The 27,657-nt window shown below is 61.5% G+C and overlaps 3 protein-coding genes and 1 long non-coding RNA gene across 6 annotated transcripts in view; 2 read left to right on the forward strand and 2 right to left on the reverse strand.

The window, feature by feature from the left end:
* Positions 1-11,575, forward strand: part of LOC309850933 — a 1,194,231-nt gene extending 1,182,656 nt beyond the window's left edge. The window contains exon 3 of the long non-coding RNA XR_014304538.1: positions 11,382-11,575. This is a non-coding gene — a long non-coding RNA (uncharacterized lncRNA). The remainder of the gene's footprint in view (positions 1-11,381) is intronic.
* ARHGDIA (Rho GDP dissociation inhibitor alpha) lies at positions 4,899-8,872 on the reverse strand. Of its 2 annotated transcripts, none has more exons than XM_082705530.1 (6): positions 8,766-8,872; positions 7,085-7,301; positions 6,875-6,958; positions 6,558-6,634; positions 6,409-6,472; positions 4,899-6,264 (listed from the first exon to the last, which is right to left on the reverse strand). In XM_082705530.1, exons 2-6 carry the CDS (start codon positions 7,272-7,274, stop codon positions 6,065-6,067), a joined length of 615 nt encoding a protein of 204 aa, XP_082561656.1. In that variant the 5' UTR covers positions 7,275-7,301; positions 8,766-8,872; the 3' UTR covers positions 4,899-6,064. The 2 variants fall into 2 exon arrangements, with proteins under 2 accessions (XP_082561656.1, XP_082561655.1); XM_082705529.1 differs by having other exon boundaries at positions 8,732-8,805.
* A 7,012-nt stretch (positions 11,576-18,587) lies between the features above and the next one.
* ALYREF (Aly/REF export factor) lies at positions 18,588-22,381 on the reverse strand. Its single transcript, XM_082705541.1, has 6 exons — positions 22,098-22,381; positions 21,580-21,711; positions 19,955-20,102; positions 19,284-19,347; positions 19,028-19,205; positions 18,588-18,951 (listed from the first exon to the last, which is right to left on the reverse strand). Exons 1-6 carry the CDS (start codon positions 22,332-22,334, stop codon positions 18,937-18,939), a joined length of 774 nt encoding a protein of 257 aa, XP_082561667.1. The 5' UTR covers positions 22,335-22,381; the 3' UTR covers positions 18,588-18,936.
* Positions 22,382-22,462: 81 nt separating this feature from the next.
* On the forward strand, positions 22,463-27,378 carry ANAPC11 (anaphase promoting complex subunit 11). 2 transcript variants are annotated; one of them, XM_082705543.1, is made up of 3 exons: positions 22,463-22,611; positions 23,334-23,453; positions 27,077-27,378. In XM_082705543.1, the coding sequence occupies exons 2-3, from the start codon at positions 23,345-23,347 to the stop codon at positions 27,220-27,222; spliced, it is 255 nt and encodes an 84-aa protein (XP_082561669.1). In that variant the 5' UTR covers positions 22,463-22,611; positions 23,334-23,344; the 3' UTR covers positions 27,223-27,378. The 2 variants fall into 2 exon arrangements, with proteins under 2 accessions (XP_082561669.1, XP_082561668.1); XM_082705542.1 differs by lacking the exon at positions 22,463-22,611 and adding an exon at positions 22,758-22,924.
* Positions 27,379-27,657: the final 279 nt, after the last annotated feature.

Here is a 27,657-nt window from a genome sequence, read left to right on the forward strand (position 1 = left end):
CGGGCTCTGTGGCTCCTGATTGGCTGGGAGATGAGCGCACCCCCGCGCGTTGCCTCGTCGAACGTGGCAGTGGGGCGGAGTTCTCGGTTGAGGGGCGGGGCTGCGCCTGCGTCTGTGAAACCCCTCGTGTTGCATTTTGATTGGACGGCCCGTCCGTAACTGACACCTCTCAGCTACCACCCCAGCTCCGCAAGCCGGAAGCTGGGCTAACGCAACTTCCGGTGTGCGTGAGGTTCGGGCGGTGCCTGTCAGGGACCCCTCTAAGGATGCGGACGGCGGCACGTGGGGCTCGGCGGGCCGGGGCGGGCCGGGGCTCCGAGGAGGCGCGGGCGGCGCGGGGGAAGCCGAGCCCGGACGTGCCGGGCCGGAAAGCGGGCGAGGAAGCGGGAGAGGCCGGGCCGTCCGCCCGCGGGTCCGGAACCGGGGACGCGGCCCCGTGGCGTCGGGGCAGCCCGGCCGGGGAAGGCTTCGGGCGGCGACGCGGGGTCCTGCCGGCCGAGCCGGGACGCGCGGGCCGAGCGCGGGGGCCCCGTGGGCGCGTCCCGCTTGTGCCCGGCGGCGGCGGCTTCCGCAGAGCGGAAATCCCGGGCCGCGGGCGGAGGTCGCGCCGCCCCGCGTGCCCCTCCCCCGCCGCTCTGCTCCCCGCGCGCTCCCCGCGCTCGCTTCCCCGTCGGAGCGGCCCCGCCGCAGCCCCAGACTCGTCGCCAGCCTCTGGCTCGGCGGGCAGCGGCGTCGGCCTGTGACACCGCGTCCCCGGAGCGCGGCCGGGCGGGGGCGTGGGACGCAGGGCTCCCCCCGCCAGAGGAGCCGTTCCGGGGTCTCCGTGTCCGCGCCGCGGCCCGGCCCCAGGCAGGGGCTTGTCTCCGCTGGGGTGTCTGTCCGCACCGACGGGCCGTGAACGTGCCCGCCCCGGCGTCCGTGGGGCCCTGGCCTGACGGTCCGGCAGACGAGTGACCGGTAGTTGCGGGCCAAGGCCTTCTGCTCTCTGGGGAGTGCGTGGCGCTTCGCCTCATGGCTGCTGCCTGTGTCCCGGCGTCTGTCCTTGCCACAGCGCGAACCTGACAGCCCGGGCCTTGGGCCTGGTGGAGGAGGTCATTGTATCCCGGTTTGACCCGCGTGTAGATGCCTATGGGGACTTGGTTTTGTTCTGCTGACGGGACACCGCGAACAAATGGACGGTCCCCTGACGCTGATTAGCTTGTGATGGTTTGGAGCAGCGTCACTCCAGAGCTCACAGCCTTGACAAAACACGGGGACCTCGGGGTCAAGGGGAGAACAAGGGGCGCCTGGGTGGCTCAGTCCTTGAGCATCTGCCTTTGAGCGAGTGACTGAGTGACCGAGCCCCGCGTCAGGCTCCCTGCTCAGCGGGGAGTCTGCTTCCCTCCCACCCTCTCGGCCTACTTGTGATCTGTCAAATAAATAAATTTTTTTGAAGAATGGTCTGTTGACCAGAACAAAACAGCTTTCCGTTCTGTCCATGTGCCACACTGGGCACGGACCACTCTGCAGGACACACTTAACAGAATTCATCTATTAGAGACTTTCAATGACTCAAATATATTGAATTTGTGATTATGATCTAAACTGTTTAGGGGCACCTGGGTGGCTCGGTTAGTTAAGCATCTGCCTTCAGGTCATGATCCCTGGGGTCCTGGGATTGAGCCCTGCATCGGGCTCCCTTTTCAGTGGAAAGCCTGCTTCCCCTCTTCCCACTCCCCCTGCTTGTGTTCCCTCTCACTGTCTCTCTCTGTAAGTAAATTAAGTCTTCAAAAGGAAAAGCGGGGCGGGGTGGGGGACACAAAGCAGACCGGATCCCATTGTGGCTGCGAATGGCCTCACTCTGTCCCTCTCTGTGCTGCGTGCAGTCCACGGGCCTTGACGCAGGTGAAGGTGGTGCAGCCAGTGGCCACAGCTATGAAAACCAGGGCGTAAACGAGGCTCTTGGTGTTTGGGTATCTTGGCTGTGCCTTCTCCAGGCGCCTGCCCAGCTTGCATTGGTCTCCTGTACCAGCCTGTGCAGGAGCGGCAAAGTGGGGTTGTCAGCTGGAAGGAAGCCTGGTTTGGGGAAGGTCTGAGGTCCCCAGTTTCTGTGGGGCTGGTCCCAGAACACAGGCTGCTTCACTGAACACCTTTGCAAACCTCAGCTTTGAGGGGAGGGCTGGCATCACGTACCATCCAAAAGCTCCAGAGAGGCTGTGGGGCTGTGTTCACCATGTACCCTGGGTCCCCGAGCTGCAATGTGCCCTTGGAGGTCAGGGCCCACCTGCCCTGTGGCTGCGGCCCAGCCTCTCTCAGGACCAGCGCCACTGCCGCACAACACCCTCCAGGCGTCTCTCATTCTCTGAGAAGGTGCCCATTACACCTCATGCGAATTAGTGGGTGATACGATGTTTTGAAAAATAGAGTTCTCAGGGGTTCCTGAATGGCTCAGTCCATTAAGCATCTGCCTTCTGCTCTTGGTCCTGGGACCAAGTCTCGCATCAGGGAGTCTGCTTCTCCCTCTTCTGCAGCTCTGTCAATTAAAAAATAAGATCTTAAAAAAAAAAAAGTTCTTGGGTTGCCTGGGTGGCAAGCATGTGCCTTCAGCTCAGGTCAAGATCCCAGGGTCCTGGGGTGGAGTCTGGCATCAGGCTCCCTGCTCAGTGGAGAGTCTGTTTCTCCCTCTGCTTGTGCTCATTCTTTGTCTGTTAAAAAGATAAAGTCTTGTTTATTTGTTTTTAAGATTTTATTTATTTGACAAGTCACAAGTAGGCAGAGAAGAGGAAGCAGGTTCCCCGCTGAGCACAGAGCCTGATGTGGGGCTCGATCCCAGGACCCTGGGATTATGACATGAGCCAAAGGCAGAGGCTTTAACCCGCTAAGCCACCCAGGCTCCCCGAGTTGTTTTGTTTTTGTTTTTTTAATAGAGTTCTCAGAATAAAACTCCTTTCCAATCTGTGCTAGGGTAGAAGGTGTTGAGGGAGTGGACAGCAGGCTCATGGACACCCAGGAAGTGCTCGCCAGGCTACTGAAGGACAGCTCCTGACTGTAGGGTCCCACTGCCAGGCAGGACCATGTGACCCTGCACACGTGCCTGCTGGGGCACCGTGGGGAGCCACGGCCCCGGGGGTGGGGTCGTGGGAGGGGGTCCTGATTCCAGAGTGGGATGGTGCAGGGCGTGAAGATTATCGTAAATCACGGTCATTGGTGATGAATCAGTCACGTTAGAGATCCACTCTGTGTCCACACAGAGTCAGTGGAAGAAGGGCCCATCTGGGAATAGATGACGAGGGGGTAGCTTGGGGGTCCTGGGGGATATGGACAGGGGACACAATGGAAGAGGCCCCCAGACTGTACAGACAGGTTCAGGGTGAAACCAGGAGGACCAGGTTAGACTTGGGACTGACGAGACACGTCCTGCAAGTCTTGCAGGTGCTGCCCGATGTGACCCTTCACCCGGGGAGGGGCCGGAGCAAAGTCCTGGCCCTTGGCAAGGTGCCGGTACAACTCGGCACTTAGGGTCCGAGTCCACGTGTGTGACTAAAGCTGGGAAAATCCATGGCCTGAGGGAGCCTCAGAAGGCCCTGACCCGCTGAACTGTCGACGCACGGTTTAAACCCTGGCTTTAGATTTTCCATGGACCTTGTAGGAAACGTGCTGGGAGAGGTGCTGCGGTGGCCAGCCCCGGACTGTGATGGGCTGGCTGAGCTCGAGACCCTGCCCAGGTATACCTCTGGGGGCCAGGGTGCGTTTCAGAGGTCGCTGCATCCTTGTTCAGTGGGAAAGGTACCCAGACCCTGGGCCAAGGATGGTGTAACCCTACTGGCTTTTTGTGCCACCTGACAGGGCCAGGCTCCTCTCTAACCTGTGTCTGGGTGGGAAGGGCCACTTCATCTTGTCACCCACCAGGGGGCCCTGGTGAGCGGGGCCGGGCCGACAGCCCCGTGGGAGATGTCCACCGCAGCCCCAGCCAGGGAAAAGCTGCCGGCTGGGCACCCCCTGCTGGAAAGCACTGGCAGGAGGGGCAGAGCCCGAAAGGTGTGGCCAGCCGAGCCTCTCCGAGAGCAGCTTCCTGTCACCATGAAGTGTGGCACAAAACCCCTTTCTAGCCCGCCCGAAGCACGGAAAGGGCAGGTTTCCCAACAGGCGCCAGGCCACAGGAGGTGGTTTCCAGTCTGCGTTTTTCCCATCCTCGGGCCGGGGGGGGGGGGGGGGGGGGACATCAGAGTTGCTCTGCGCCCTCCCACGGTGTGTCCCCCTTCTGCTCCGCCCCCCACCCCAAGGTCCGGTAGAGGCTATGCAGTCCTCCAGGAATCCCTTTGCTGTTTGTTTTTTAAAGATTTTATTTGTTTGACTGACAGATCACAAGTAGGCAGAGAGGCAGGCGGGGGGGGGGGGGAAGCAGGCTCCCCGCTGAGCAGAGCCCGATGCGGGGCTGTCCCAGGACCCCGAGATCATGACCTGAGCCGAAGGCAGCGGCTTAATCCACGGAGCCACCCAGGTGCCCCTCTTGCTGCTCTTCTGCACCTCTAACAGTGAGGGCCCCCCAGTCTCCTCTTGTCTACCCCACTTCTCCCATTCCACCCCTGGAGCCGGGGTCCTGTAGGGGCCTCCAGGACACTGACTTCCAGTCCGGCCTCCTGCCCCTGCTGCTGGGTACAGGGACTGTCTCTGGCAAGGTTCCCCTTCTTCAGGGTTGGGACATTTCCTCACGAAGCCTGTGCTCCAGGCCCCAGAAAGACCTCCTGCACCCCCTGCCCCCAAGCCAAGAACTGTGTAACTTGGGCAATTGGAGAGATTCAAGGCCTGCGCCCAGGGAAGCACTGGCCGCATCCTAAAAGGAAAGCTTCAAATCATTCAACAGCCGCAGGCACCATGGCTGCCCCCCACCCCCCGAGACAAGCAGCAGACACCCTGGCTGCTTTGGGGGAGTTTATTTCCCGGTCAGAAAAGGAGAAGCAGGGTCAGGCTCCTGAACATTCTAGGCCCAGGCCCAACAGGGGAGGCAAGGGGAGGGGAGGCACAGGGGAGGGCTCCGACTGTGCGCGCTTGGTCCCACAGTTGTCCTGGCTGGGTCCGGGGAGGGCCTGCCGGGGATGGTGGCACCGAGCCTGGGGGCAGAGGTGGCAGGCCAGGGGACCCAGAGGACGGCACATCTGGAGGCAATAAATACTGACAGGCCAGGCACACGACTCCAGGCCGGCAGGCCCCGGTGGGACGAGTAAGGCTCGGCCGCTGGCTTTGTCCACCGAGGGCGGTCTGCTGGGGCCGTGGGCTCCAGCACTGCCCACCAGGACAAAGAAGGCAGAGGCGTGAGGACACCTGGCCTCCCAGATGGGAATGGAGGCAACTTGAGTTTTGGCAATCTGGCTTCCCCCCAGCCCCGGGAGCCGTCCCCACAGCCCCGGCCGAGGGAGGGGGCTGGCTAGGCCCTGGCGGGCAGGGGAGCAGCAGCAGCACACCCCACACCCCTCCCCGGGCCACGGGGACTGCGGGTGGGGCAGGGACCGGGGAGACCACATGCTCATGCAGACATGGGGGGGTTAGAGGTTAGTGACGGCCCCCACAGCACACGTTCCACATGTTAAGGCATCATGGTTAGACAGTTACTGACAGCGATGGATGAACTGACCGGGGACAGGTGAAAGCAGGAGGCTGGCTGGCCCCCAAGAGGCCTCGAGTCATGCACCCCACCCCACCCCCACCCCGGAAGAAGAGAAAGAACAGGATTCAGGGCAACTGCAAAGGCCTGCAAGGACCTGGGCGTCCAGGAAATCCCCTTGGAAGAGCCAGTGCCTCAGGTCAGACTAGGACGAGTGGAGGAACCCAAAGGGGTACGGAGGGGGAGGTGGAGGCCTGGCCTGGAGGCTCCCTCCCCCCTCCCCAGCACAGGCAGAAGCAGCAAGGCGAGACCACCGAGGAGGCTGGGGCCAGGAGGGAGGGGCAGGGTCGGCTGGGGGCGGGGGGCAGACCCGTCAGCACTTTGGTAAGGGGTCAGGATGGAGAAGGGGGGCTGATGGGGGTGGGGCACGTCAGACAGGTCCGTCCGTCTGTCCGGAGGCCTGCCCGCCTTCCGGGTCAGGGCTCAGTCCTTCCAGTCCTTTTTGATTGTAAGGTTCCACTCCCAGGACAGGTGGTCCGTCTTGTCGTCGTCTGTGAACCGGGACTTGATGTTGTAGCTCCCTCGGGCCAGCATACCCTTGGGCGCCTCCTCCGTGGGGGTCAGAAACTCGTACTCCTCCGCCCGGGGTCCGTAGCTCCCCACCATGTAGTCGGTCTTGTCGACTGCGTGCAGGAAATGGGCGGTCACCAAGGCTGCCGACCCCACGCAGGGCCGAAGGCACACACCGCCTTCTCTCTCCCCATGCTGACCCCAGGGCCCCCGGGCAGCACCCCCATCGTGGGGGCAGGGCACTACCCCCCACTCACTCTTGACGCCCTTCCTATACGTGTGTTGGATGTACTTCATGCCAGACACGATCTCCCGGTTCACCTGCAGGGAGAGAAGCCAGGCCAAGCTCGGCGAGGCTTTCCAGGCCCACGGCCCCCCAGCACCTCCCACAGCCCCTGCGCCTTACTCGGAAAGAGATTTTTATCCGGTATTCCACGCCCTCCTTCAGCACAAAGGACTGCCTCCTGAAGCCCTCCAGATCGCCTGTGCCCAAGAAAAGATTGTCTAGAAGGCTCAGCTGCAGGAAGGGGCACAACACTCCCTCGGTGCCCACCCTGAGCCACACAGCCCCAGGCGGCCCCATCCAGGACCCCCAGCCCCTCCAAAGCCAGGGCCACAGACTTCCCGGCTGCGCTTCCCACGCCCCCCACAAGAGGGCACGTGCGTGCTGAGAAAGTACTTGCAGCGGAACCAGCAGGCTAACCCTAACCTCAGGCCACTCACCTGTCAGGTCCAGCTCCAGGGGCCCCGGGGCCGTGCTGCACACCAGGGTCAGGCGGGTCACAACAACATTGGGGACGTTGGGGTCTGCGGATGAGAGCAGGTTAGAGCTCTACCCCAGCCCTAACTTGCCGTTGGCGGGGGGAGGAGCGGCTGGCAGCAGGAACCCACAAGTGACAGGTGTCCCTCTTGGTGCTGCCTCAGCCCACTTACCAGCAGACACAGTCACGCGGCCCAACAGGGCCTCCTTGTACTTGCGCAGACTCTCGTCATCCTTGTCCAGCTCCTGGATCTCCTGGATGCTCTTCTGGGCGGGGGGCTTGTAGTTGACCGAGTGCTCGTCCTCCTCGTTCTCCGCGGCGATCTGTGCCAGCTGCTCCGCGGTGGGCTCCTGCTCGGCCATGCTCACCTCTAGCTGGGTCTGCGACACCTGTGGGACCGGCAGGGTTGTGGCAGCCTGAAGGCATGCAGTGTCTGCCTGTCTGGCCTCTCAACAGGCCGACCGCCAGCACGCCTCTGCCGGATGGACGGGCCCTCGGCGAGTAACCGGCCCCGTGCTTGGGCCCCAGGCAGGCATGCCTTTTGGAGGAAAGCAACTGCAGACAGAGCTTTGCAAAAGTCCCGAACACAGACTCCTGAAGCCCAGAGAAGGCCACACTCTGTGCCTTGCCCACCTTGCGGACCCCTGGAAGCCTGGGTAGAGCATCCAGAACTACGAAGGCCCCCCAGTGTGCTCCCTAGGAAGACGGGGGGGGGGCACACCTCTCCCACAACTGGACACAGAGACAACCGCCCCGCCGCCCTGGCAGGGCGGGGCCACCTCTTCAATCCTGCCCAAATCCTGCCCTTCTTGCGAAGCTGCCCAGACCCCCTTCCTAAGGAAACCTCCTCCTGGGTCTCCCTGACCACACACTCCTTGGGTTTTGTCCTAACAAGGGAGTGGGCCCTGTCCTGCAAGTGCAGGGTTCTCCTGGAGCTCAGATGACCAGCCGGCCGAGAGCCACAGGCGGGTCCCAGGCGGGCACGAGGAACCCCAACCATCTGCCAGCCTTCTCCCCAACTGCGAGGCAGTGTGACCCAAAACGTGGGAAGGGCTGCAGGGCTGCAAGGTCTCGGCGCCCCTTCCGGGATCCTGGCTCAGAAGAGCTTGGGGCAGCGCTGTGGAGCGCACGGCAGCGCAGGGGGCAGCGCAGGGGGCAGCCCCGGGCTCCGCAGGACTATGGATCCCCCCGCGCCCGCCAGAACGGCTGAGGAACCGGCGAGGCCCTCTCCGACCCTCGCGCCGCACGGGAAGTGGGCCAGAGCGCAGTCCACGCTGGCCCTCGGCCGGCCCCGGAAGGACCGCCGAGCCTGTCCCCCGGGACCGCGCCGGCAGCCTGGAGCCGCCCGGCGCCGGACCTCACAAAGGGCCGCCGGAGCCCCGAGCCGGCCGGCCGCCACAGGTGGGGTGGGGCGCGCCCGCCGGTCCCGGCCTCCGGGCCGCTTCCTCTGGAATTCCTCCCGAAGGCTCACGCCCTGACGCCACCCAAGTGTGGCCGCAGGCGACGGGCTCCGCGAGCGCGCCGGCCGCGGCCCCCACTTCCTTCCGCAGGGCTCCGCAATCTGGGCGGGCGCGCGGGCTGCGGGGCTCGGGGGGCCTCGCCGCTCGGGCCGGCCGCCGCGCCCGCGTCGCCGGGGAGGGGGCGCCAGGCCTGGACCCGGCCGGCGCGCAGCGGCCCGGGCGGGGGCGCGGCGGGGCGCGGGCGGCGGCCCCCGAGGAGGCCCGCGCCGACCCCCGGCGAGCGGCGCGAACAAAGGCGCGGCGCCCCCAGCCCCGCGGCGCCCCCGCCCGGGCCCCGCCCCGCCTCGCCCCCGCCGCACCCTGCCCGCCGCCGCCGCCGCCGCCGCCGCTCACCGGAGGCTCGACCGCGCCGCTCTCGCGCTCCCTCCCGCACGGAATGACGAACGTCGCGGCCCCGCCCGCGCGCTCCCGGCCGGCCACTTCCGGGGTCACGCGACTTCCGCTCGCGCCGGGCGGCCGCCGTGGGGCGCATGCGCGCGCGCGGGCTGCCGGGAGCGCGCCGCCACCATCTTGTGGCGCCGGCCTCGTGGGCGCGTCCCGCGAGGTCCGGGCCGGGTTAGGGTTTGGCGCGCTTTGCTGCCGGTGATTTTTGTTGGTCCCGGGCGTCCTCGGGGCTCGGCCGCCAGCCCGGGGCACGGGGCAGTTTCACGGCCTCGCGTGCGCCTCCCCCTTCCCGTACTTCGTGACCCGTCCCCGAGGTGCCCCAGCGCGGGTCTCTGAAGCGCGGGACCGGCGGCCTGTGTCGTCCGCCTGGGACCCCAGGGCCGCCCCGGCGCCGCTGGAGGGGAGCCTGTCCCCGCGCGGGTGGCCCGGCTCCTCCGTCCGCTGTTGCTCGCGCACGCGAGAGGAGCGCCGAGCTGTCGGCAGCGGCTGTCGGCTGGGGTCCGACGGGTGCCGCGCGCAGACCCGGAGACGCTGTGTAGTCCCCGCACGCCCCCGGCTCCCGCGACCCCGGCGGGTCCCCGCACGCCCCCGGCTCCCGGGACCTGGCAGGGCCTGGGGCGCCTGCCCACCTGCGACGCTGCCCTCGGCCTCCGCCATCCCTGGCCCCCGCCCGGCCCCTCCTGTGGATGGGGGCATTTTCTACCACAATCTGAATGCAAAATAGGAACCCGGCTATCTTTTGAACACGTTTAAATATTGAGGATTCTGTGTAACTTAGGGGTCGCGCGGTCAGCTTTGTGTGCGGAGCGGCGGTTCGGTGGCAAGGGTTCGGTGGGTTGCTTGCCAGGCTTCCTGTCGTCGGAAGTCCAGAGCCCACAGCCCACTGTCCTGCATTGCCCAGTTGTACGTAGAGGAGAACTCTGCTTTCAGATGACCCAAGTGCTTTTATTTATTTTTTATTTTTATTTACTTTTTAAGATTTTGTTTGTTCATTAGAGAGAGAGAGCACAGGCGGCCGAAGGGGGGTGGGGGGACAGCAGACGGAGAGGAAGAATCCGGGCTGAGCAGGGAGCCTGACCAGGATGTGGGGGTCATGACCTGAGTGGACGGCAGCCCCTTGATGGCGTGAAGTCACCCAGGAGCCCCGCCACCACCAAGAGCTTTTAAGAAACAAAGCAAAAAGCAAAAAATTCCTATTGTAGGAAATTTCAGACATACACTTTGTTAGGAATCTGTTACTGTGTAAAAACACGTGGGGGCATTTAGCAGCTTAAAACAAGAGTTCCTCGGCTGTTCCTGGGGGCCCGGGAGCGGCGTGGCTGGTGGTCCGGCTCCGGTCTCCTGAGGCTGCCGCAAGCAGTGGGCCAGAGCGGATCCTAACATCTGGGGGAATTCCAAGCCCTTGCCAATGCGGTGAGCAGGATGCTCCGTCCTTGTGGGCCAGAGGGTTTACTGCCCTGCCACCCGCCACTCCCCGCCCCTCCAGAGGGCTGCTTGCAGCAAGGCCACTGGCTTCTCCCAGGAGGCCTCGGAGAGACAGGTGGACGCGGAATAATAGCCAGCAGAGCAGCAAGCAGCGTCTCTAATAACATCCGTCTCAGGAGGAAGGTTGCTTCTGCACTCTTCCGGCCTCACAGACCTGCCCTAGTATAGCCTGGGAGGGGCCCACAGGGCTGGCAGTACCAGCAGGCAAGGCCGTTGGGCCTGCCTTGGAGGTGGCCCCCCGCACGCACCAGAGGAGAGAGAAGGGCAGGACGAGCCCAGGGCACCTGCCATCTAGCCTCCACAGTTAGCCTAGGGCCCGGCTTGTTTCCCCGTGCCGGCTACTGGTTGGAAGCAAACCTCAGAGGTTATTTCCACCGTGAATATTTCAACACGTATTTATTTCAAAGGAAGGGAATCCTTTCTGGGGAGAAGCAACAGTCACAGCCCCAGTATCTGCCCTGTTCACGTATCTACCACTGTGTAAGGAACCATCCGAAGTGGAAGGGCTCAGAGCTGTGATTTACAGCTCTCTCCGCTATTCTGTGGGCTGGGTGAGCTCCGCTGGGGCTCTCCTGCCGCTGCCGTCAGATCAGGTCCACACTGGGGCCCCATCGGGTTGCACCTGAAGGAGACTGCCGGCCCCAGGCCCTTCCATGAGACTCCTGTGAGATTTGGGCCGCTGGATCCAAGAGCAGATGTTCTGAGAGGCCTGTTCCCAATCTCCGTGTGAACCCACGGGGGCTTCCAGAGACCAGACTCCTGCCGCGTTTCACGGGTCAAGCAACTTGACCCAGTGCAGGTCTAAGGGCCGGGAATCAGATCCCACCCTCTCAATGGGAAGAAAAGTGTCCCTCTAATAGGACCAAATGACGCACGTTCCTCTCCAGTTAACACGCTGCCTGCCAGGACCCCCGAAAGTCTTCATTTTGGCGTCAGCTCAGGGCGCAGGTGAGAGTGAGGCTGGGGTGTGACTTATCTTAATTTGGAAATTGGGGCTCAGGACCCAGAAGCCCTGCCCCGCAGCACCGGATAAACCATCCCATCTCCATCCCTGACCTGCACAACCTGTGAGTGTGATAGAAAATGGGGCGCCGGGGTGGCTCAGTGGGTTAAGCCTCTGCCTTCGGCTCAGGTCATGATCCCAGGGTCCTGGGATCGAGTCCCGCATTGGGCTCTCTGCTCAGCAGGGAACCTGCTTCTCTCTCTCTCTCTGCCTGCCTCTCTGTCTGCTTGTGATCTCTGTCAAATAAATAAATAAAATCTTAAAAAAAAAATAGTATACCTACCAAAGTTAACAATGCTTTCTTAGTATCATCAAATGTTAAATGTTCAATTTTTCCATCTCAAAACTTTTTTTTTCTTTTTTAAGATTCTATTTAGGGACGCCTGGGTGGCTCAGTTGTTAGGTATCTGCCTTCGGCTTGGGTCATGATCCCAGGGTCCTGGGATCGAGCCCTGCATGGGGCTCCCCACTCAGCTTCTCCCTCTGCCACCCCTGCTGCTTTGTGCTCTCTCTTGCACTCTGTCAGATAAATAAATACAATCTTTAAAAAAAGAAACTAAAAACAACTCTTGTTCAAGCTGGCCTGTCCACATCAGGATCGAGGCAGGGTCAACACGGTGCACTTGGGCAGTGTGTGGCTGAAGTGTTTTTTCTCATGCACCTGTCTGAAAGCAGCCAGATGTCCCACAGTTCAATTAAATTCTGGCGCTTTCTGGAGGTAGCCCAGACCTGCAAGTTGAGGGCTCAGTCCTACGAGGCGAGGCTCCCCCTACTTCAGATGCCAGACGTGCGTCAGGTCCGCAGGCTGCCCATGGTTTTGCTGGCCAGTTATAAACACAAGGGAATCCTTTCTGGGGAAAGCAACAGCCACAGCCCCATTATCTGCCCCGTTCACGTATATACCACTGTGTAAGGAAACACCCAAAGTGGAGGGGCTTGACCACTCCTCAGGTTTGAGAACTTGCTAAAACAAGTCACAGAACTCGGGAAAATGCTTTACTTACAATGACTGGTTTATGATAAAGGACATAACACAAGAATGGCCAATGACCAGAGATGTCTCTGATGAGGCATGAGGCATGGGGTCAGGGTTGTAACTTCCTTGCCTTTCTCCAGGTGCACCACCCTCCCAGCACCTCCAAGGGTTCACCAACCCAGAAGCCGAACCCCATCATTTAGGGGTTTTTATGGATGTGTCATTAAAAAAGGCACAAGTGCGGGGCGCTTGGGTGGCTCAGTGGGTTAAAGCCTCTGCCTTTGGCTCAGGTCATGATCTCAGGGTCCTGGGATCGGACCCGCATCGGGCTCTCTGCTCAGCGGGGAGCCTGCTTCCTCCTCTCTCTGTCTGCCTGCCTCTCTGCCTGCTTGTGATCTGTCTCTGTCAAAGAAATAAATAAATTTTTTTTTAAATTTATTTATTTGAAAGACGGAGATCACAAGTAGGCAGAGAGGCAGGCAGAGAGAGAGAGAGAGGGAAGCAGGCTTCCTGCGGAGCAGGGAGCCCGATGCGGGGCTCGATCCCAGGACCCTGAGATCATGACCCGAGCCAAAGGCAGCAGCCCAAACCACTGAGCCACCCAGGCGCCCCATAAATAAAATTTTTTAAAAAAGGCACAACTGGTCAAATCATCAGCCATTGATGATGAACTCCGTTTCCAGCCCTGCTCCCCTCCGCAGACGTTGGGGTGGGATGGGGCAGAACATCCTACTCCTCTAAACATGGCTTGGTCTTTCTGGTGACTAGCCTCTACCCTGGAGCTGTCCAGGGGCCCCAAGTCATCTCATCAGCCCTGGTGTAGTTGGCTGAAAGGTTTTATTTTATTTTTTACTTTATTTATTTATTTATTTATTTTTAAAAAAGATTTATTTATTTATTTGACAGACAGAGATCACAAGCAGGCAGAGAGGCAGGCAGAGGAGAGGGGGAAGCAGGCTTCCTGCGTGCAGGGAGCCCGATGCACGGCTTGATCCCAGGACCCTGGGATCATGACCTGAGCCGAAGGCAGAGGCTTTAACCCACTGAGCCACCCAGGCGACCCCCCTATTTTTTTAATACCCTTTTTTTTTTTTTTTAAGATTTTATTTATTTGAGAGCGAGCGGCAGAGAACACAAGCAGGGGTAGGAGCAGAGGCAGAGGGACAAGCGGACACGCTGAGCAGGGAGCCCAGTGCAGGACTGGATCCCAGGACCCCGGGATCATGACCCAAGCCGAAGGCCGACGCTCTAACTGACCGAGCCACCCAGGCATCCCCGAATATCCTTGTTTTTAAAGAAACGCACACAGAAGGGTTTGGGGAAAGTGGCCGCTTGCTGACTCCGTCTCCATCGGTTCCGATTAAAACGTGGAGCGCCAGCATCGGGGAGTCCAGCGGGAGCCACGGGAACTTCTTGTCCCATTCTCACTTCCTTCCTGTAAATCGGAACATCAGAACTACAAAATAACAGCTAAGGACCTTCACAGTTAAACAGAGAAGCGGGCGGCCGCGAACGCAATGACAAGGCTGGGACCGTGGGACACAGGCTGGTGGCGCCGCAGGGAGTCGGCTTCGGCAGCTGGAGCGCAGGCCCAGGGGAGGGAGAGCGGACGCGATTCTTGCCTTCGGCCGCTAGAACACAACCTTCATTCCATCCAACCAAGCCGACGGGTCCAACTCACTGCTGGGCGCGCTGCGCACCGGGCACAGGACGCTCCGGCCTCCAGCGCTCCCAGGCGGCGCCCAGGGAGGCGCCGCAAAACCGTGAGAACGGCTATTCAATCCAGACTCTTCTTTCTTTCTTTCTTTTTTTTTTTTTTAAAGATTTTATTTATTTATTTGACAGAGAGAGATCACAAGCAGGCAGAGAGGCAGGCAGAGAGAGAGGAGGAAGCAGGCTCCCTGCTGAGCAGAGAGTCCAATACGGGGCTTGATCCCAGAACTCTGGAATCATGACCTGAGCTGAAGGCAGCGGCTTAACCCACTGAGCCACCCAGGCGCCCCTTTCTTTCTTTTTTAAGGATTAGGAAGATAAAGAAAAAAATGCAGGCAAAACCACAGGTAGATACCTCTTTGCCCCAGATGATGGCTGAGGTAGGTGGACAGTGCACACCGGCAACCTTGTGCTGGCCAGTGAGGGTGCGGGAGGGCGCAGCTGCCCACCGACCCCAACGCCCATCCTAGAGGCACGTGTTCTAGAAGACTGTGTGCACACGCCCAGCAGCCTGTGCCTGAAACAGCTCACATGCCGGCCCACCGCGCGGCGCGGGAACAAAGCGTCAGTCCTCACCGGGTTCTGGCAAGACACTGAAGTGTGAATTCCGTGCTAGTGAGCGGGTCTACTTGGAAAGCACGACGCCAAGTGAGAGAAGCCAGAGACAGAGGGGCACACGTGGTAGGATTCCCTTTATGCGCCACGTCCAGACCGGCGTGTGCCGGGACAAGGGGAGGAGTAGGGAGTCACTGCTAGTGGAGTTTCTTTTTGGGGCGATGAAAATATTCTGGAACTTGAATGAGCTGTTGGACTATGACCCTGTGAATGTGGGAAAGTCACTGTAAAATTAAAATTCTACCTTCCAAATGGGTCAACTTTATGGTATGTCAATTCTATCTCACTAAAGCTGTCGTTTAAGAAAAGCCCAATAGGAGCATCCTGGTGGCTCAGTGTAGAGCACGTGACTCTCAGTCTCAGGGCTGTGAGTTCGAGCCCCATTGGAGGGTAGAGGGGACTAAAAAAATAATAAAATAAAAAGTACAATAAATAGGGGCACCTGGGTGGCTCAGTAGGTTAAGCCTCTACCTTCGGTCATGGTCCCTGGGTCCTGGGATCCAGCCCCGCATCGGACTCTCCACTCAGCAGGGAGCCTGCTTCCTCTCTCTCTCTGCCGGCCTCTCTGCCTGCTTGTGACCTCTGTCTGTCAAATAAATAAATAAATAATCTTAAAAATAAAGAATACATAACTAGAACGCCTGCAGAACCCAGGTCTGGAGAGCCCTGGGAGGTGGTTCTGTTTGTACCGTCACCCTCTGTGCTGACTGAGTGTGTTAAGCTTCTCTTTTTCTTTTTCTTTTTTTAAGATTTTATTTACTTGACAGACAGCAAGAATACATCACAAGGGGAGAGGCAGAGGGGAATAAGGCTCCCGATGCGGGGCTCCATCTCAGGACCCTGGGATCATGGCCTGAGCCAAAGGCAGACATTTCACCGACGGGGCCACCCAGGCGCCCCTATTTTTAAAGTGACCTCTTCCTCCAACATAGGGCTCAAATCCATGACCCCAAGAGCCAAAGTCACACACTCTGTCAATGGCTCCGGCCGGGCACCCCGATATCCTGTGTTTACCCCCTGGCCAGTCTGTCCCCCATCGGAGCAGATGTCTGAGGGCAGGGACTTCTGTCTTGCGCTCACTGCTGTGTCCCCAGCTCGTGAGGATGGCGCTTGGCATGCGGCAGGCACTCACATATTTGCCGTCTGAGTAAATAAGTTTTCTTTAAGCTCAAAAATAGAAAGATCAGTTGACCCGGTTTCCGGGAGGATGAATGAGATCTGCACGGAAAGCCGGACGGCGAGGGAGGCCCAGGCCCTCCACGGCTGTTTCTCGATTTCTGCAGCCCCGCCTGGAGAGCGGCGCCAAGTCTGCGTTCCCACAGTTCACTTCTGTCGTAGCTGTGAGACTGTATCACGATTTCTCACTTTTGTTTCCCGTGTCAGGCTCGCAGCTCCCTGAAGAACCAAACTCCTCACTCCGCAGACACGTGCGGACAGACAGAGGTGAGAGGGCCCAGAAGGATGTCGGGGAAGGGCCGCCGCTGCTCATCGACGACTCCGGCTGCCGCGTTTCCTGCAGTCCGCAAGCAGAGAGGCCTGCCGCTTGTTCCAGAATGCTCGGTAACACACATCTTCGCTCAGCTAACCAAGAGCCAAGGACACGCCGGCAGCTGGCCGGCTCCCCACCGCACGGGCCATCTGATGACAGGTCCGGCCCGGGGGCTCGGAGTCCTGCAGCCAGTCCGCTGTTCCTCCCCGGGTCGGCTTCCTGCTCAACGCGCAGAGCAACTCAGACAGGCCAGGCAGATCCCATACCCATTTCTGGGCCCAGCACTGAGCTTCTGTGCGGACCGCTGGCCATTAAGAAGGCTGGTTAGCATCCACATTCGGGCTAAGGGGCAGCCAGTCCAGCCGGGTGGCTCTGAGGGGCACTGGCCAATGGCAGTTCAGTGTCTGAGCAAAAAATGTGTGGGAGAAAAACATGTAAAACCCCCAAGTTTTATTTCCTCTTTCACTCATTTAACTGGAATCTTGGGCGATGAAGAGTGCTGGCCGTTGCAGGGACACCTGGCACTGTTCTTTCGGCGGCCAGGTGCCCCGCGTGCCTTGGATCGCGGCCGCCGTCTCTGCACACAGCAGACCCCTGTCCTCCTCAGGCGCGTCCCTGCGCACACACGGTTCTACTTGGCAGTAGAACGAGGTTTCCTGGGGCGCCCGGGGGGCTCCCTGGTTGGGCGTCTGCCTTCGGCTCATGTCGTACTCCCCAGGTCCTGGGATGGAACCCGCACCCGGGCTCCCTGCTTAGCGGAGCCTGTCTCTCCCTCTGCCACTACCCCCGCTTGTGTTCCTTCTCTTGTGGTCTGTCAAATAAGTAAAATCTTAAAAAGAAATAAGATGAGGTTTTCTGTCCCACAAATGAAGGAGTCAAGGCTCAAAGCCATCGAGGCTGCTCCCCACCTGTAGGGACGCACGCAGCACCCGCCCCCTCGGACTCGCTAAATTTCAGGGTCTTCTTATTCAGTCACCCCTCTCTACCCCATGGTCTCCCCAGCTCCTGCAATGTCACCCCCTTCAGTTTCTCCTGTCACTTTCCTGGGTCACGCCACTGACCACTGCTTTGCCAGTGTCTGCCTATCACCGGCTGCTAAACTGGCAACGTCCAGCGCTCAACACCCGTGGGACGTCGGTCGGCGTCCCGGTGTCTCTGCCTGACTCTTAGATCCCACCCTGAGCGCCACCCCTTCCCCCACTTTCCTCTTGGGCCTTTCTCGCCACATGTGGCACCTTCAGCCACGGCTCCAATGCCTCTGAGCCACCCCCCCCACCTCCCATTCCGGTGGCCAGCAGCAGCAGCACCTGTGGCCTCTGGCCCAGGCCTACCTCCCCCCTCCAGCAGGGGTGCTCTTCAAGCAGCCACCACCTCTGCGGCGGCCGTCTCCCTATCCAGCACGAGGCTGCTCCGCGGACACCGCCTCCCAGGGCCCCTCTGTGCCGGGGTCACATGACCTCGACCCATCCTGTCCTTGTGGCCGCAGCCACAATCATGTGCCAATCCCTGCCTGCGACACTGGGCTCCTCCAGGGCTGAGCCGGAGTGTGCCGGTCACCCTTCCGTGCAGTGCCTGGTGTTAGCGGGAGGTTCAAGTGGCAGCTGCCGGCTGCGTAGCAACGGCGCCGGGACTGGCAGTTAAAGGCACCACGACCAACGTGCGAGTTGAACCCGGAGCCACAGGAGCCACAGGGCACGCCTGGCCAGTCCTTATCCGGCCACAGCAGCTCTCCCTGCCACGCAGCTCTGCTCTCCGCAGCCCCGGCCTTCCCGGGGCTCTCTTCTCTGTGGAGGCCACTGCCCTCCAACCGCCTGCTGCACCCGCAACTGCGCTCGGGGGGCCGCCGAGCAGGGGCCCTTAGGTCTCACTGGCTTCCAAGCACAACTGCGCCCTGGGCACCAGCTCCAGAGAGGGAGGGAAACCCTGAGCACCACAGCGTGGTCTCCTGACCCACCCTCCCAGGGCGGGGATCTCAGCCTCTCCCGAGCAGCATGTCTGAGCACGGAAGCAGAGGCAAGTGGCCAAGTGACAGGCCGGCCTGCCCTCTTCTGTCCCAGAGGGGGTCCAGGTGGGGCAGCTGCCGGCCCTCCCTTCCAGAGCTGTGGGCTCAAAAGCGCCTCTGCCACAGCTCCCCCTAGCGTTTCACCCAGGACACAATTAAGGGCACACTTTCAGGCTGGCTCCTGCTTCCATGGGAGAGACTAACAGGAAAGGCTTATGTTGCGAAGTCAGAACTGCTGATCCATGCTTCTGACAAGCAGAATTCCAGGAGGAGAGGGACAGCCTGGCCGGGTCGTGTGAAGTCTGGCGACAACACGGCGTCCCCGGGGCCCCTCACGTCACACTGCAGGCGGTCCTCCCACCCACCCTATGGGAGAGGACGGGGCTAGGGCGGGCGAGCAGAGAGCACGGCTGCCGGCGCCGGGCGGGACCGCTCCACGCACGCTCGGCCAGGCCCAGGGAAGGACTGCGACGCGGACGAGGCACTGCTCCAGTTCCACACGCATCTCTGCTTTATTATGGCAAAGGTGAAAACACCACCTTCCCACAATGCCAACCGGTAACATTTATCCCAAAAATAACTCAGTACAAAACACGGCTGTTTCAGATTAAAAAAAAAAACCAAAAAAAACAAAAAAACCAGAAAAACCCAAAACAAAACAAAACAAAAAAGGAAAGAAAAAAAAAAAAACACCTTTACACGAGTTTTTAAATCCTATCTTAAAACATAAAAGAAACAAATCCGTCATTGGCCGCACAGCCCCAGTCCAGCGCCCCTCCCAGCCGGGGGCACAGAGGAGACGTCTGGGTCCTGCTCCACGCCAGGATCTGCCGCGCTTTAGCTGGTGTCCATCTGCAACACACACGCAAGTGCTCGCTCAGCGGCCGGCCCGTGCCCCCCGCACCCCCTAGCCCGGCCCGGGACTTACTCTCGCGTTATAAGCGTCCAGCTGGGCGTCCAGCTCCTCTGCAGAAAGCTGCTGCTTTGAACTCCGGCCAGTGCCTCTGCCCCTGCCCCGGCTTCCTCCGCGGGTGCCTCTCCGGGTGCCGCCGCCGCCACCAAAACCCCCGGAGCCGCGGTTTCTGGTCATCCCGCCTCTGTTCACGCTAGCGAGGAAGAGGGAGTCACTCTCCGGACGCAGAAAGGCCTGCGGGCCCACGCGGCGCCCCGGCCCCGGCGCTCACCTCTGTGTGGGTCTCCGCTGCGTGTCGATCTGTGACGTGACGAGCTGGATGTTCATGGGGCGGCCTGCGGCAGAGAATACAAGAGGCGTCCCGGTTAGAGGGCCCTGAGACGCGCCGACGGCGCCACAGCCTGGTCTCCACGCAAGCACCGGCAAGGGGCTCTGTGTGTCTCCGGTGCTCCCGACAAGGGGAGCGGCCGAGCGAGCCTGGCGGGAGAACGAGGTGCTGCCGGGGACAACCCCACCAAACCCGCCGCCTCGCTCCTTCTCAGTCCAGGTGACGTGGGGGTCTGGTCAGGCGTCCGGGGCGCTCTGGGTGGAAAGGTGTGGGTGGCCTGACGGAAGAAGAACCGGTACCTTTGTCTTTACGACTACAGCCCCGCACTCAGAGCTGTACTATGGCGGTTCTGAGAAGGCTTCACAGAAGTGAGTCTTCCGGAAGGAGCTGAGGAGGGGAGGGATGTAGCTCGCTGGATGGGGGTTCACAAGAGGTTGGTCCCGATGTGTGGGGCAGCATGAGAGGTGGCAGGATGGAAGAGAGAGACAAAGGGGCGAGTGCAAAGTGTCCTCGGCCACGGGGGAAGGCGTACTCCTGCACGGACAGCTGCCAGCCCCAGACCGCACAAACGAGACGCAGCCCCGCCATCATCCTGGGTCCAACCGCAGACGCACCATCCAGGGGGACCCCGTTGTATTGCTTCATAGCTTTCAGGGCGTCTGCCTTCCGTTCAAAGTGCACGTCGGCGGTTCCTAAACTGCGCCCGGAGCGGTCGTAGTGCACAGCCGCCTTCTTCAGGGTCCCGAATTCAGCGAAGAGCTCCTGGAGGCCGGGAAGAGCAGCTGTCAGCCAAGTGGCTTCCCTTTGGGTGGCCCAGGGCACTCCCCGGGCATGTGAGCTGCTCTGGGGTCGTTTCCCTGGGCGGCAGACACGTGGGGGGGCAGGGCAGTGGTAGGGGAAGGGAGGGGGCAGCCGGGACAGCAACTTCCCGGAGCAGCTGGGCCTGAGGGCTCCTGCCAGTGTGGGGACCTTACATCTGTCCCATGATGCAGGTAAAGGACCACAGAGCCCACCAGTGAAGGGAACAAGATTAAGTTGCTATCTTCTTCAACAGAGGAAAACTGACAACACACCCAAGGACTGTGCCAAGAAACAGCAAAGGCCAAGATCACAGAGCAAGGGATGCTATCCGACATGTGGACATGTGGACCAGCTCACAGGGCCCGTTGATTCGGGAGCCCTGACCCAGCCCCACCCCCAGGGCGGATTCTGGCTCACCTTTCCCTCTCCTCCTACTCAAGCCTGCCGCAAAGGCTGAAGTCAAGCGCTGCCATGGAAACTGCCCTGACCTCAGGCAGGCTGGGAGTTGGAGAGGGAACCCAGAGTGTGGGGCTACTCCGGCCGCAGGCACACAGCGGGAAGTGGAGTTCACCAAAAGCGGTTTCCAGTGGATGCCAGAAACCACCTTAAAAAAAGTGTTGAGACACCGTGAGTGCTCACCGGCCTTGCTCTGTCCTCCCACGGCAGTCAAACAAACAGCGGGGCTCCGGGGAACTGAACCCAGGAAGGCCCAGCACCCTGACCCAGCCATCTCTGGGACTGATCCCCAAGATGTCTTTACTTAATCAGAAAACAAGTAAATATGCCTTTAAAGTCTACATGCCTTTGAAATTCAAACAAAAAACCCAAAGAACAAAAATAAAAAATGCCCCCAAAAACAGAAAACAAAACAAAACAACAAAAAAAGAAAACAAAGAAAAAAAAAAAAAAGCTTCAAACAAAGCTGGGTTTGAGAATCATGGTGCTCAAAAGACCAGGGGAAGGAAGACCAAGGCCCAAGTCCCGTGAGACCCGGAGCTGGGGCTCGAGGCACACCGAGCCCCCTTCTGCGCTCTGCACACTGACTGCCACGGAGGAAGATCCTTCTCCTCCCAACGACATTAGAACCAGGAGCAAATAAACCAAACGGACACCCTAAGTGCGGCCGCGACCCAGGGAAGGCGCACCCCAGGCCGGTCTCCCCCGCGGGGAACTGACCGCTCGGGCAGAGCGTCTTCGGGCGCAGGCGCATCGGCAGAGCAGCCGCTCCCCACGGTCAGCCGGGGCCGGCCTCCCCACACGCTGAGCTGCCGGCCGGACTGGCACCTGCGGCCCGGCCTCTGCCCCGCACTCCTGCACCCCTTAGAGGGGCCGGGGGCTAGCCCTGCCGCCCGGGGGGCCCTCGGCCCTCAGCCGGGCACATCCCAAACGGGACCAATTCGGCGAGGGCAACTGCTCAGCGCGACACTCGCGCCCTCACCTGAATGTCAGCGTCGGACACTCCGAAATCCAGGTTGGACACCAGCAGTTTCCCCCCCGTCTCGACGCCCGCGCCGCCCCCGAAGCCGCTGTCGAACAGGTCGTGCTGCCACTTGTCCGGAAGCTGTTTGGGCTGGAGGAGAGACGCGAGAGCCGACCCCGACCGTGAGCGTCGGCCCGGGGCTCCCGCGCTCCCGGGCAGGGGCGCACGGTCCGCGCGGAGGCCCGCAGCTCGCCGCTTCCCGCCCACGCTCCCGCCGCGCCGCGGCTCCCTCCGACCCACTTCCCGCCGCCCGCGCGGCCGCGCCCAGCGTCCGCTCGGCCGCCGCCGCCACGAGGCCCGGCGCCCAGCCGAGACAAAGGCCGAGGGTCTCCGCCTCCCGGGCCCGGGCCCGCGCGACCTCCGCGCCCGGCCGGCGCCCGCGCCCACCGGCCCGCCGCGGCCCGCCGCGCTCCCCGCCGCGCGCCGCCCGGCCGGCCGCGCTCCCCGCCGCGGGCCGCCGCCGCCGCCGCACTCACCCTGCTGTAGGGCGCCGGCCGGTTCCTGCCGCCGCCGCCCGCCGCGCCGCGGGCGAGGGCCGGCCGGTTCCGGATGGGCCCGCCGCCTCGGTTCACTCGCGCGGCGGCCTGCGCCCCGCCGCCACGGCCGCCCTGGGAGCCGGCCCGGCCGCGGCCCCGGCCTCCGCCGCGGCCACCTCGTTGGCTCCGGTTCAGCTTAATGATGTCGTCCAGAGACATGTCCATTTTGTCGGCCATGGCGGGCGCGGAATCGGCCTTGGCTCGAGCCCGCGCGTCAGCACGCCGGCGCGTCACTTCCGGGGCCGCGCGGCGTCTTCCGGTGCCGAGGCCTTGGAGAGGCCGGGGATTGGCTGGGAGTGCACGGCGGGGGCGGGGCGGCGCGTGCGCGCTAGGGAGCGAGCTGGGCGGGCGCTCCGGAAGGTGCCGGGCAGTGGCCGCGGTCGTTTTTATACCTTCCCGCGCGGGCGCTGCCAACGGAAGGCGGGCGGGGCAGCGCGCGGTCAGGCCGGCGGAGGTGCGAGAGCGCGGGGCGGAGCGCGGCCGTTGGGGCGGGACTGGCGCGCCGCCCCTCCCCCCGTTTCCCGCGCGTGCCTGGACCCCGCACGGCTGCCCCGCGCCCCACCCTCTGCCCAGACGGAGCGCGCGCCCCGCCCCGCCCGCAGCGTCTCCCGCGCCCCGCGCCTTCCCCGCTCCCTCCTCGCGCTTCACGCTCTCCCCGCGCCCCGGTCCCGCCCTGCACGCCCTCTTCCGCGCTCTGGTCTGGCGGCGGCGGCGGCGGCTCCCGACCAAAGTCCTTGCTGAGCAGGGCCGCAGGCCGAGCGGGCTGGGTGGGTGCCCCCGGGTGGTCAGCTGGGCCGGGGCCTCCTGGGCCGCCTGGGCCGCCTGGGCCGGCCGCACCCCTCCGAAAAGCCCGGTGCGGCCCATCTCTGCAGGCACGGGTGGGAGCCCGCGCTGCGCTTCGAGGACGCCGGGCAGACCGTGCCGACCGTGTAGACATCCCTGCGGGTGTGGGAGCCTGGCTCGCCCTCCCAGGGGCGCCCGGGCCCTGGCCCCGCCGTCCTTGCGGACCAATGTGTGCTGGTCGGTCTGGGCTTCTCAGAGCTCTGGCCGCCGGTCCAGCCCCGTGCTGACCGTGGGGTTGGGTGACCCTCGGCTCAGAGGAGCGCCGCTTCGGTACCTAGATGCTGTAGCGGTGCAGACTGAGGTGCCGGGTGATCTCTTTCCCTCTGCCTGTAGGCTCCGCGGCCATGAAGGTGAAGATTAAGTGCTGGAACGGCGTGGCCACTTGGCTCTGGGTGGCCAACGACGAGAACTGTGGCATCTGCCGGATGGCCTTTAATGGCTGCTGCCCGGACTGTGAGTGTCCCCTGAATTCCCGCCCTCTTGAGCTTTGCCTGCTGGCCTGGCCATGACCCCTTGCCAGAAATACCTGCACGGAGTGGCTGGGTTTTGGTGCCCCTTTCCTCAAGAAAAGTGGACAGAAGAGAGCCAGGTGGTTTGGGCCCCTGTTTGTAGAAAGGGCCCATCAGAAGTTTTGTAAGAAAAAGTGGTGTCGCCCTGTAGCGTGGTGAGACTCGGCTGTGAAGTCTGAGGGGGAGAAAGACGTGTTAGAACTCCGTGTCTCAAGATTCTCAAGCAAACAAAACCCGGAAGGTTGTAGGGGCTCCGCTCCCTCGCCCAGCACAGAGGATCACGGTGGGTAAGGGGCCTTTCCACCGCTGCTCCGCGGTTCGGCGAGGATAACTCGGACGCCTGGTGCCACGTCCGCCGAGTCTCTAAACAGAACTCCAGCTTGTTACAGGCTGTCCCGTCCCATCGGACAGGACGTGATGATGAGTCCTTAGGGTCTCCCCTATTCCTAGTCCTTGCTGGGACTTGCCCAGGTGTCCGTAGGTGTCCCTTCACTGTGTGGTGTAAGCAGAATCCACAGTTGCTTGCTCTGCTCTGCCCTGGGTGTTCAGTGTTAGCATAGAACAGGCCCTTCCACCCCCATTCAGTTTTTTCAAGGCGTCTGACCTTTTAGCAAAGTTGTCTTGTTTCACGGAGTGCCCCCCACCAGGTTTTATCGGATTTCTTTTTTGTGCTGGTTTTTGATTCATTTTTGTTCTCGTTATGTTCTGTGAAGTAGAAACGCTTTGAATATATTTTTAAGTCAAAAACCAGTTTTTGCACCAGTGCATTTTGGTTTTAGCCAAACCCAAGTGAACTTAAACAGAAGCAAGTTGACCCTTAGGGGCCAAGGGCAGTCCCAAGAGGAAAACAAGACATTGAAGTACTAAAGGGTCCCTGTCCCATGAATGGCCAGGCCTTTTGTGTGGGGTGAGGTGAGTGGCCAGAATAATAGTGCTTTACTTCTTACAGTGAAATTCAGGTCATTGGATTTTTTTTTAAGGTTTTTATTTATTTATTGGACAGAGAGAGATCACAAGTAGGCGGAGAGGCAGGCAGAGAGAGGAGGAAGCAGGCTCCCTGCTGAGCAGAGAGCCCGATGCGGGATCCCAGGACCCTGAGATCATGACCCGAGCCGAAGGCAGAGGCTTAACCCACTGAGCCACCCAGGCGCCCCTACTTCAGATCACTCTGTGTCGCTAGCGACACAGCAAAGGCCATGGGAGTCTTGGGGGGTGGGGCACAGACCTGCAGCTTCCTAAGCGGCAGACTCGAGTCTTCTGGAAAGAAGTCCTGGAGGGTACCGCCCTCGACTGGTTGTGGGGGAGAGAGCGGCCGGCGGAGGCGCAGGGGTGCGGAGCAGACGCAGGGGTGCGGAGCCCAGCTGCTGCCGCGGCGGCAGGGCTCGTGGCTGGCGTCTGCGTTTGCCGGTGGGCTTTGGTTTTGGGGGGGGGAGATTTAGGGCACGATCTTCTGACCTGAGGTCAAGTTTGAGAGCCAGTCGTCCTGTACAAAGTGTCAAGCCTAGGTCCTGCCTGTGCGGATGAAGGGACGCTGGGGTTCTTTTGCTACAGCTGTGCGCTTGTGAGAAACCTGGGGTGACGGGCGCTGTGATAACCTGCCCCCAGCCCCAGAGGGCTTTGGGAGTAAAAGTCTTCTTGAGACATGTTTTTATGACAAAGGATTTGTGTCCAGACCGGAGCAAGCACTTGGGTGAGTCACCATCACTGTTCTGTGCTCCGCATGCCTCAGGCAGGCTGTCTGCTGGTGACGTTACTGGAAGTGGCTCCTGCCTCTGATGGCCGATGGCCGTGTGGCCTGGGTACTCCCCCATCAGCGGGCCCCCAGGGCATCCCCTGCCAGAGTATCCTGCCTTTGCAGGGGACTGATTCCAAGCTGAGTTCTCCTGGACCCAGGAAGGCCCTGGGCCTGGGGGGTGTCATGTCAGCCACCGCACCGAGTGGGCACTCCTGGCACAGGGTCCTCCCCCCGCCCCCGACGGGCGGGGGAGCAGAGCGAGTACAGTAATTCTGTCTTTGCCCCACCTTATAATTTTCTAGTCGTTAGGTCATCAAAGTCTCAGGAAGGCAACGATGTTTTGTCATAAAAAGGATTTTTTTTAGAAGATTAAAAAACACCACCCCAAACACGTGGATAAGAACGTACAGCGGCGGCCGTCCTGACTTGGTGGGGTGCAGGCGTGTGGGGCAGGGGCTGCTCGGGGTCAGGGAGCCGCGCACGCTCGGTAGACGTGGAAGGACACTGAAGAGCCCACATTGGCTGCTGACCTGGTGCCCGTCTGAACCACGGGGCTGCGCTCCTGCCCTCCGGAAGTGGCAGGCACCTCAATGCACCATGTGCTCAGGCCTCTTGTCCAGAAGAGGGGTGACGGGGTGGCCGAGTGCGGCGAGGGTGGCCGAGAGCACCGCCAGGTTCCCAGCCCCTCTGTTGGTGAGGGATGGGCCAAGTGGGACCGCTGCGTTGGCTGTGGTATTATTTCATGGGACCGAGCGTCCTGTGTTCGGTGTCGAGGAGGGATGGTGGTCACAGAAGTCCAGAGGCAGACTCTGTTCTGCGAGGAGCTCCCAGCATGGTCTAGGACGTGGGTAGACAGAGCTGCCGCAGGGACAGGCTGTCGGTCCTAGCCCTGGCTTGTCTGGCTTGGCCCTTGTGTTTGTGCATCAGTGACATCTGGTCCAGCTAGTGTTCCAAAGGTGTAGAGGACCCCCAGGGCAGCGATGGGGGGGGGATGGCACCCCAGCAAGGGTAGAGGCTGCAAGCCATAGTGCCTCAGTGCCCACGGGGACCCTGACACACAGCCTGAGGGGGCTGTTGTGCTCTGGTGGCACTGGCTGTTTGATGGGATTTTCTTGCTTCTCAGAAATCAGAGGAGATCAGAGACCCCTTTTTCTTCTGATCACGGCAGTGTGGCTGTCCCCTGTACCCGTCCATGGAGGTGGCATTTCCACGCACAGGGAGTGCCAGCAGCAGGTGGCCTGACAGCGAGGCGGAAGGTAGCCGCGTGCTGACTCCCGGCTGCTGACGGGTCGGGCCGCCCGCAGCCCTCCCTTGAAGCCTCCTGGGTCCCTGCCGTCTAGAGAGGAACTCCCAAGGCCCCAGCTCTCCTACGCCTGGTTGGAAGGAATAGTTCCCTGTTCAGAGGGGTGGCTCTTTGGTGGCGGCGGGGGGGTGGGGGTGTCCCTAGATAGATTCAGGCTATGACCTTGGTGTCCCAGTGTGCCTGTAGACGGGCCTGGAACCTGGGAGGCGGGGACTGTGGGCTCGGCCCGCGCCCCCCCCTGCAGCTGACCACCCCCCTCGCAGGGGAGGACAGAGTGAGGGCTGCGCTTGCGGGCCTGTGTGTGTGTGTGTGTGCGTGCGTGTGTATGTGTGTGCACACCACACACTGTGCTCACGCTCCTGATTTCTGTCTTTGCTGAAACATGAGGCGTGAGAGGCCCTGCACACGGGCGCCCTTGGGCTGCTGGGGCTGGGCAGGTGCCGGACACCCAGGGGTCCTGCGCCCCATCTCTGCCCGGTGCGTGGGCTGCCCTGTGTGACTGGCCTGGTGCTCTCGCCCCCTCCCGCAGGCAAGGTGCCGGGCGACGACTGCCCCTTGGTATGGGGCCAGTGCTCGCACTGTTTCCACATGCACTGCATCCTCAAGTGGCTGAACGCGCAGCAGGTGCAGCAGCACTGCCCCATGTGCCGCCAGGAGTGGAAGTTCAAGGAGTGAGCTCCCCATCCCTGCCCAGGGCTGGCCGGCTTGCGCTCCTCTGGCACCAGCCCCCTCCGGGCCGCGACACGCTGACGACTGGAGCTGCGTTTGTTTTCCTTCAAATGGTGACACTTTTATCCAATAAGTAAAACTCATTAAATTACCTGAACCTTGCTAGAGGCCTCTGTTGCCTGTTTTCTTGGTCCTGACGCCACCTCGCAGTGCGTTGATAGGAAATCTCAGGAGTAAACATCTCGATGCGATGCCGCCAAGGCTCTGAGTCACAGCCCCAGGAGGAGCGGGAGCGTAGGATCAGCCAGAAGAGCCAGGGGCGAGAGTGGCTGGCTCTGGGGGCTTGAAAGGCCCCCGGGGGTGCAGAGGCCCTGGGGCGTGCGTGTGTACCAGGGAAATGGAACACCAGCGGCTCCGAGGCCCGGGGCCTGTCATTTGGCC

Source organism: Mustela nivalis (assembly GCF_964662115.1).
Source record: "Mustela nivalis genome assembly, chromosome: 17".
Taxonomy (NCBI): Eukaryota; Metazoa; Chordata; class Mammalia; order Carnivora; family Mustelidae; genus Mustela; species Mustela nivalis.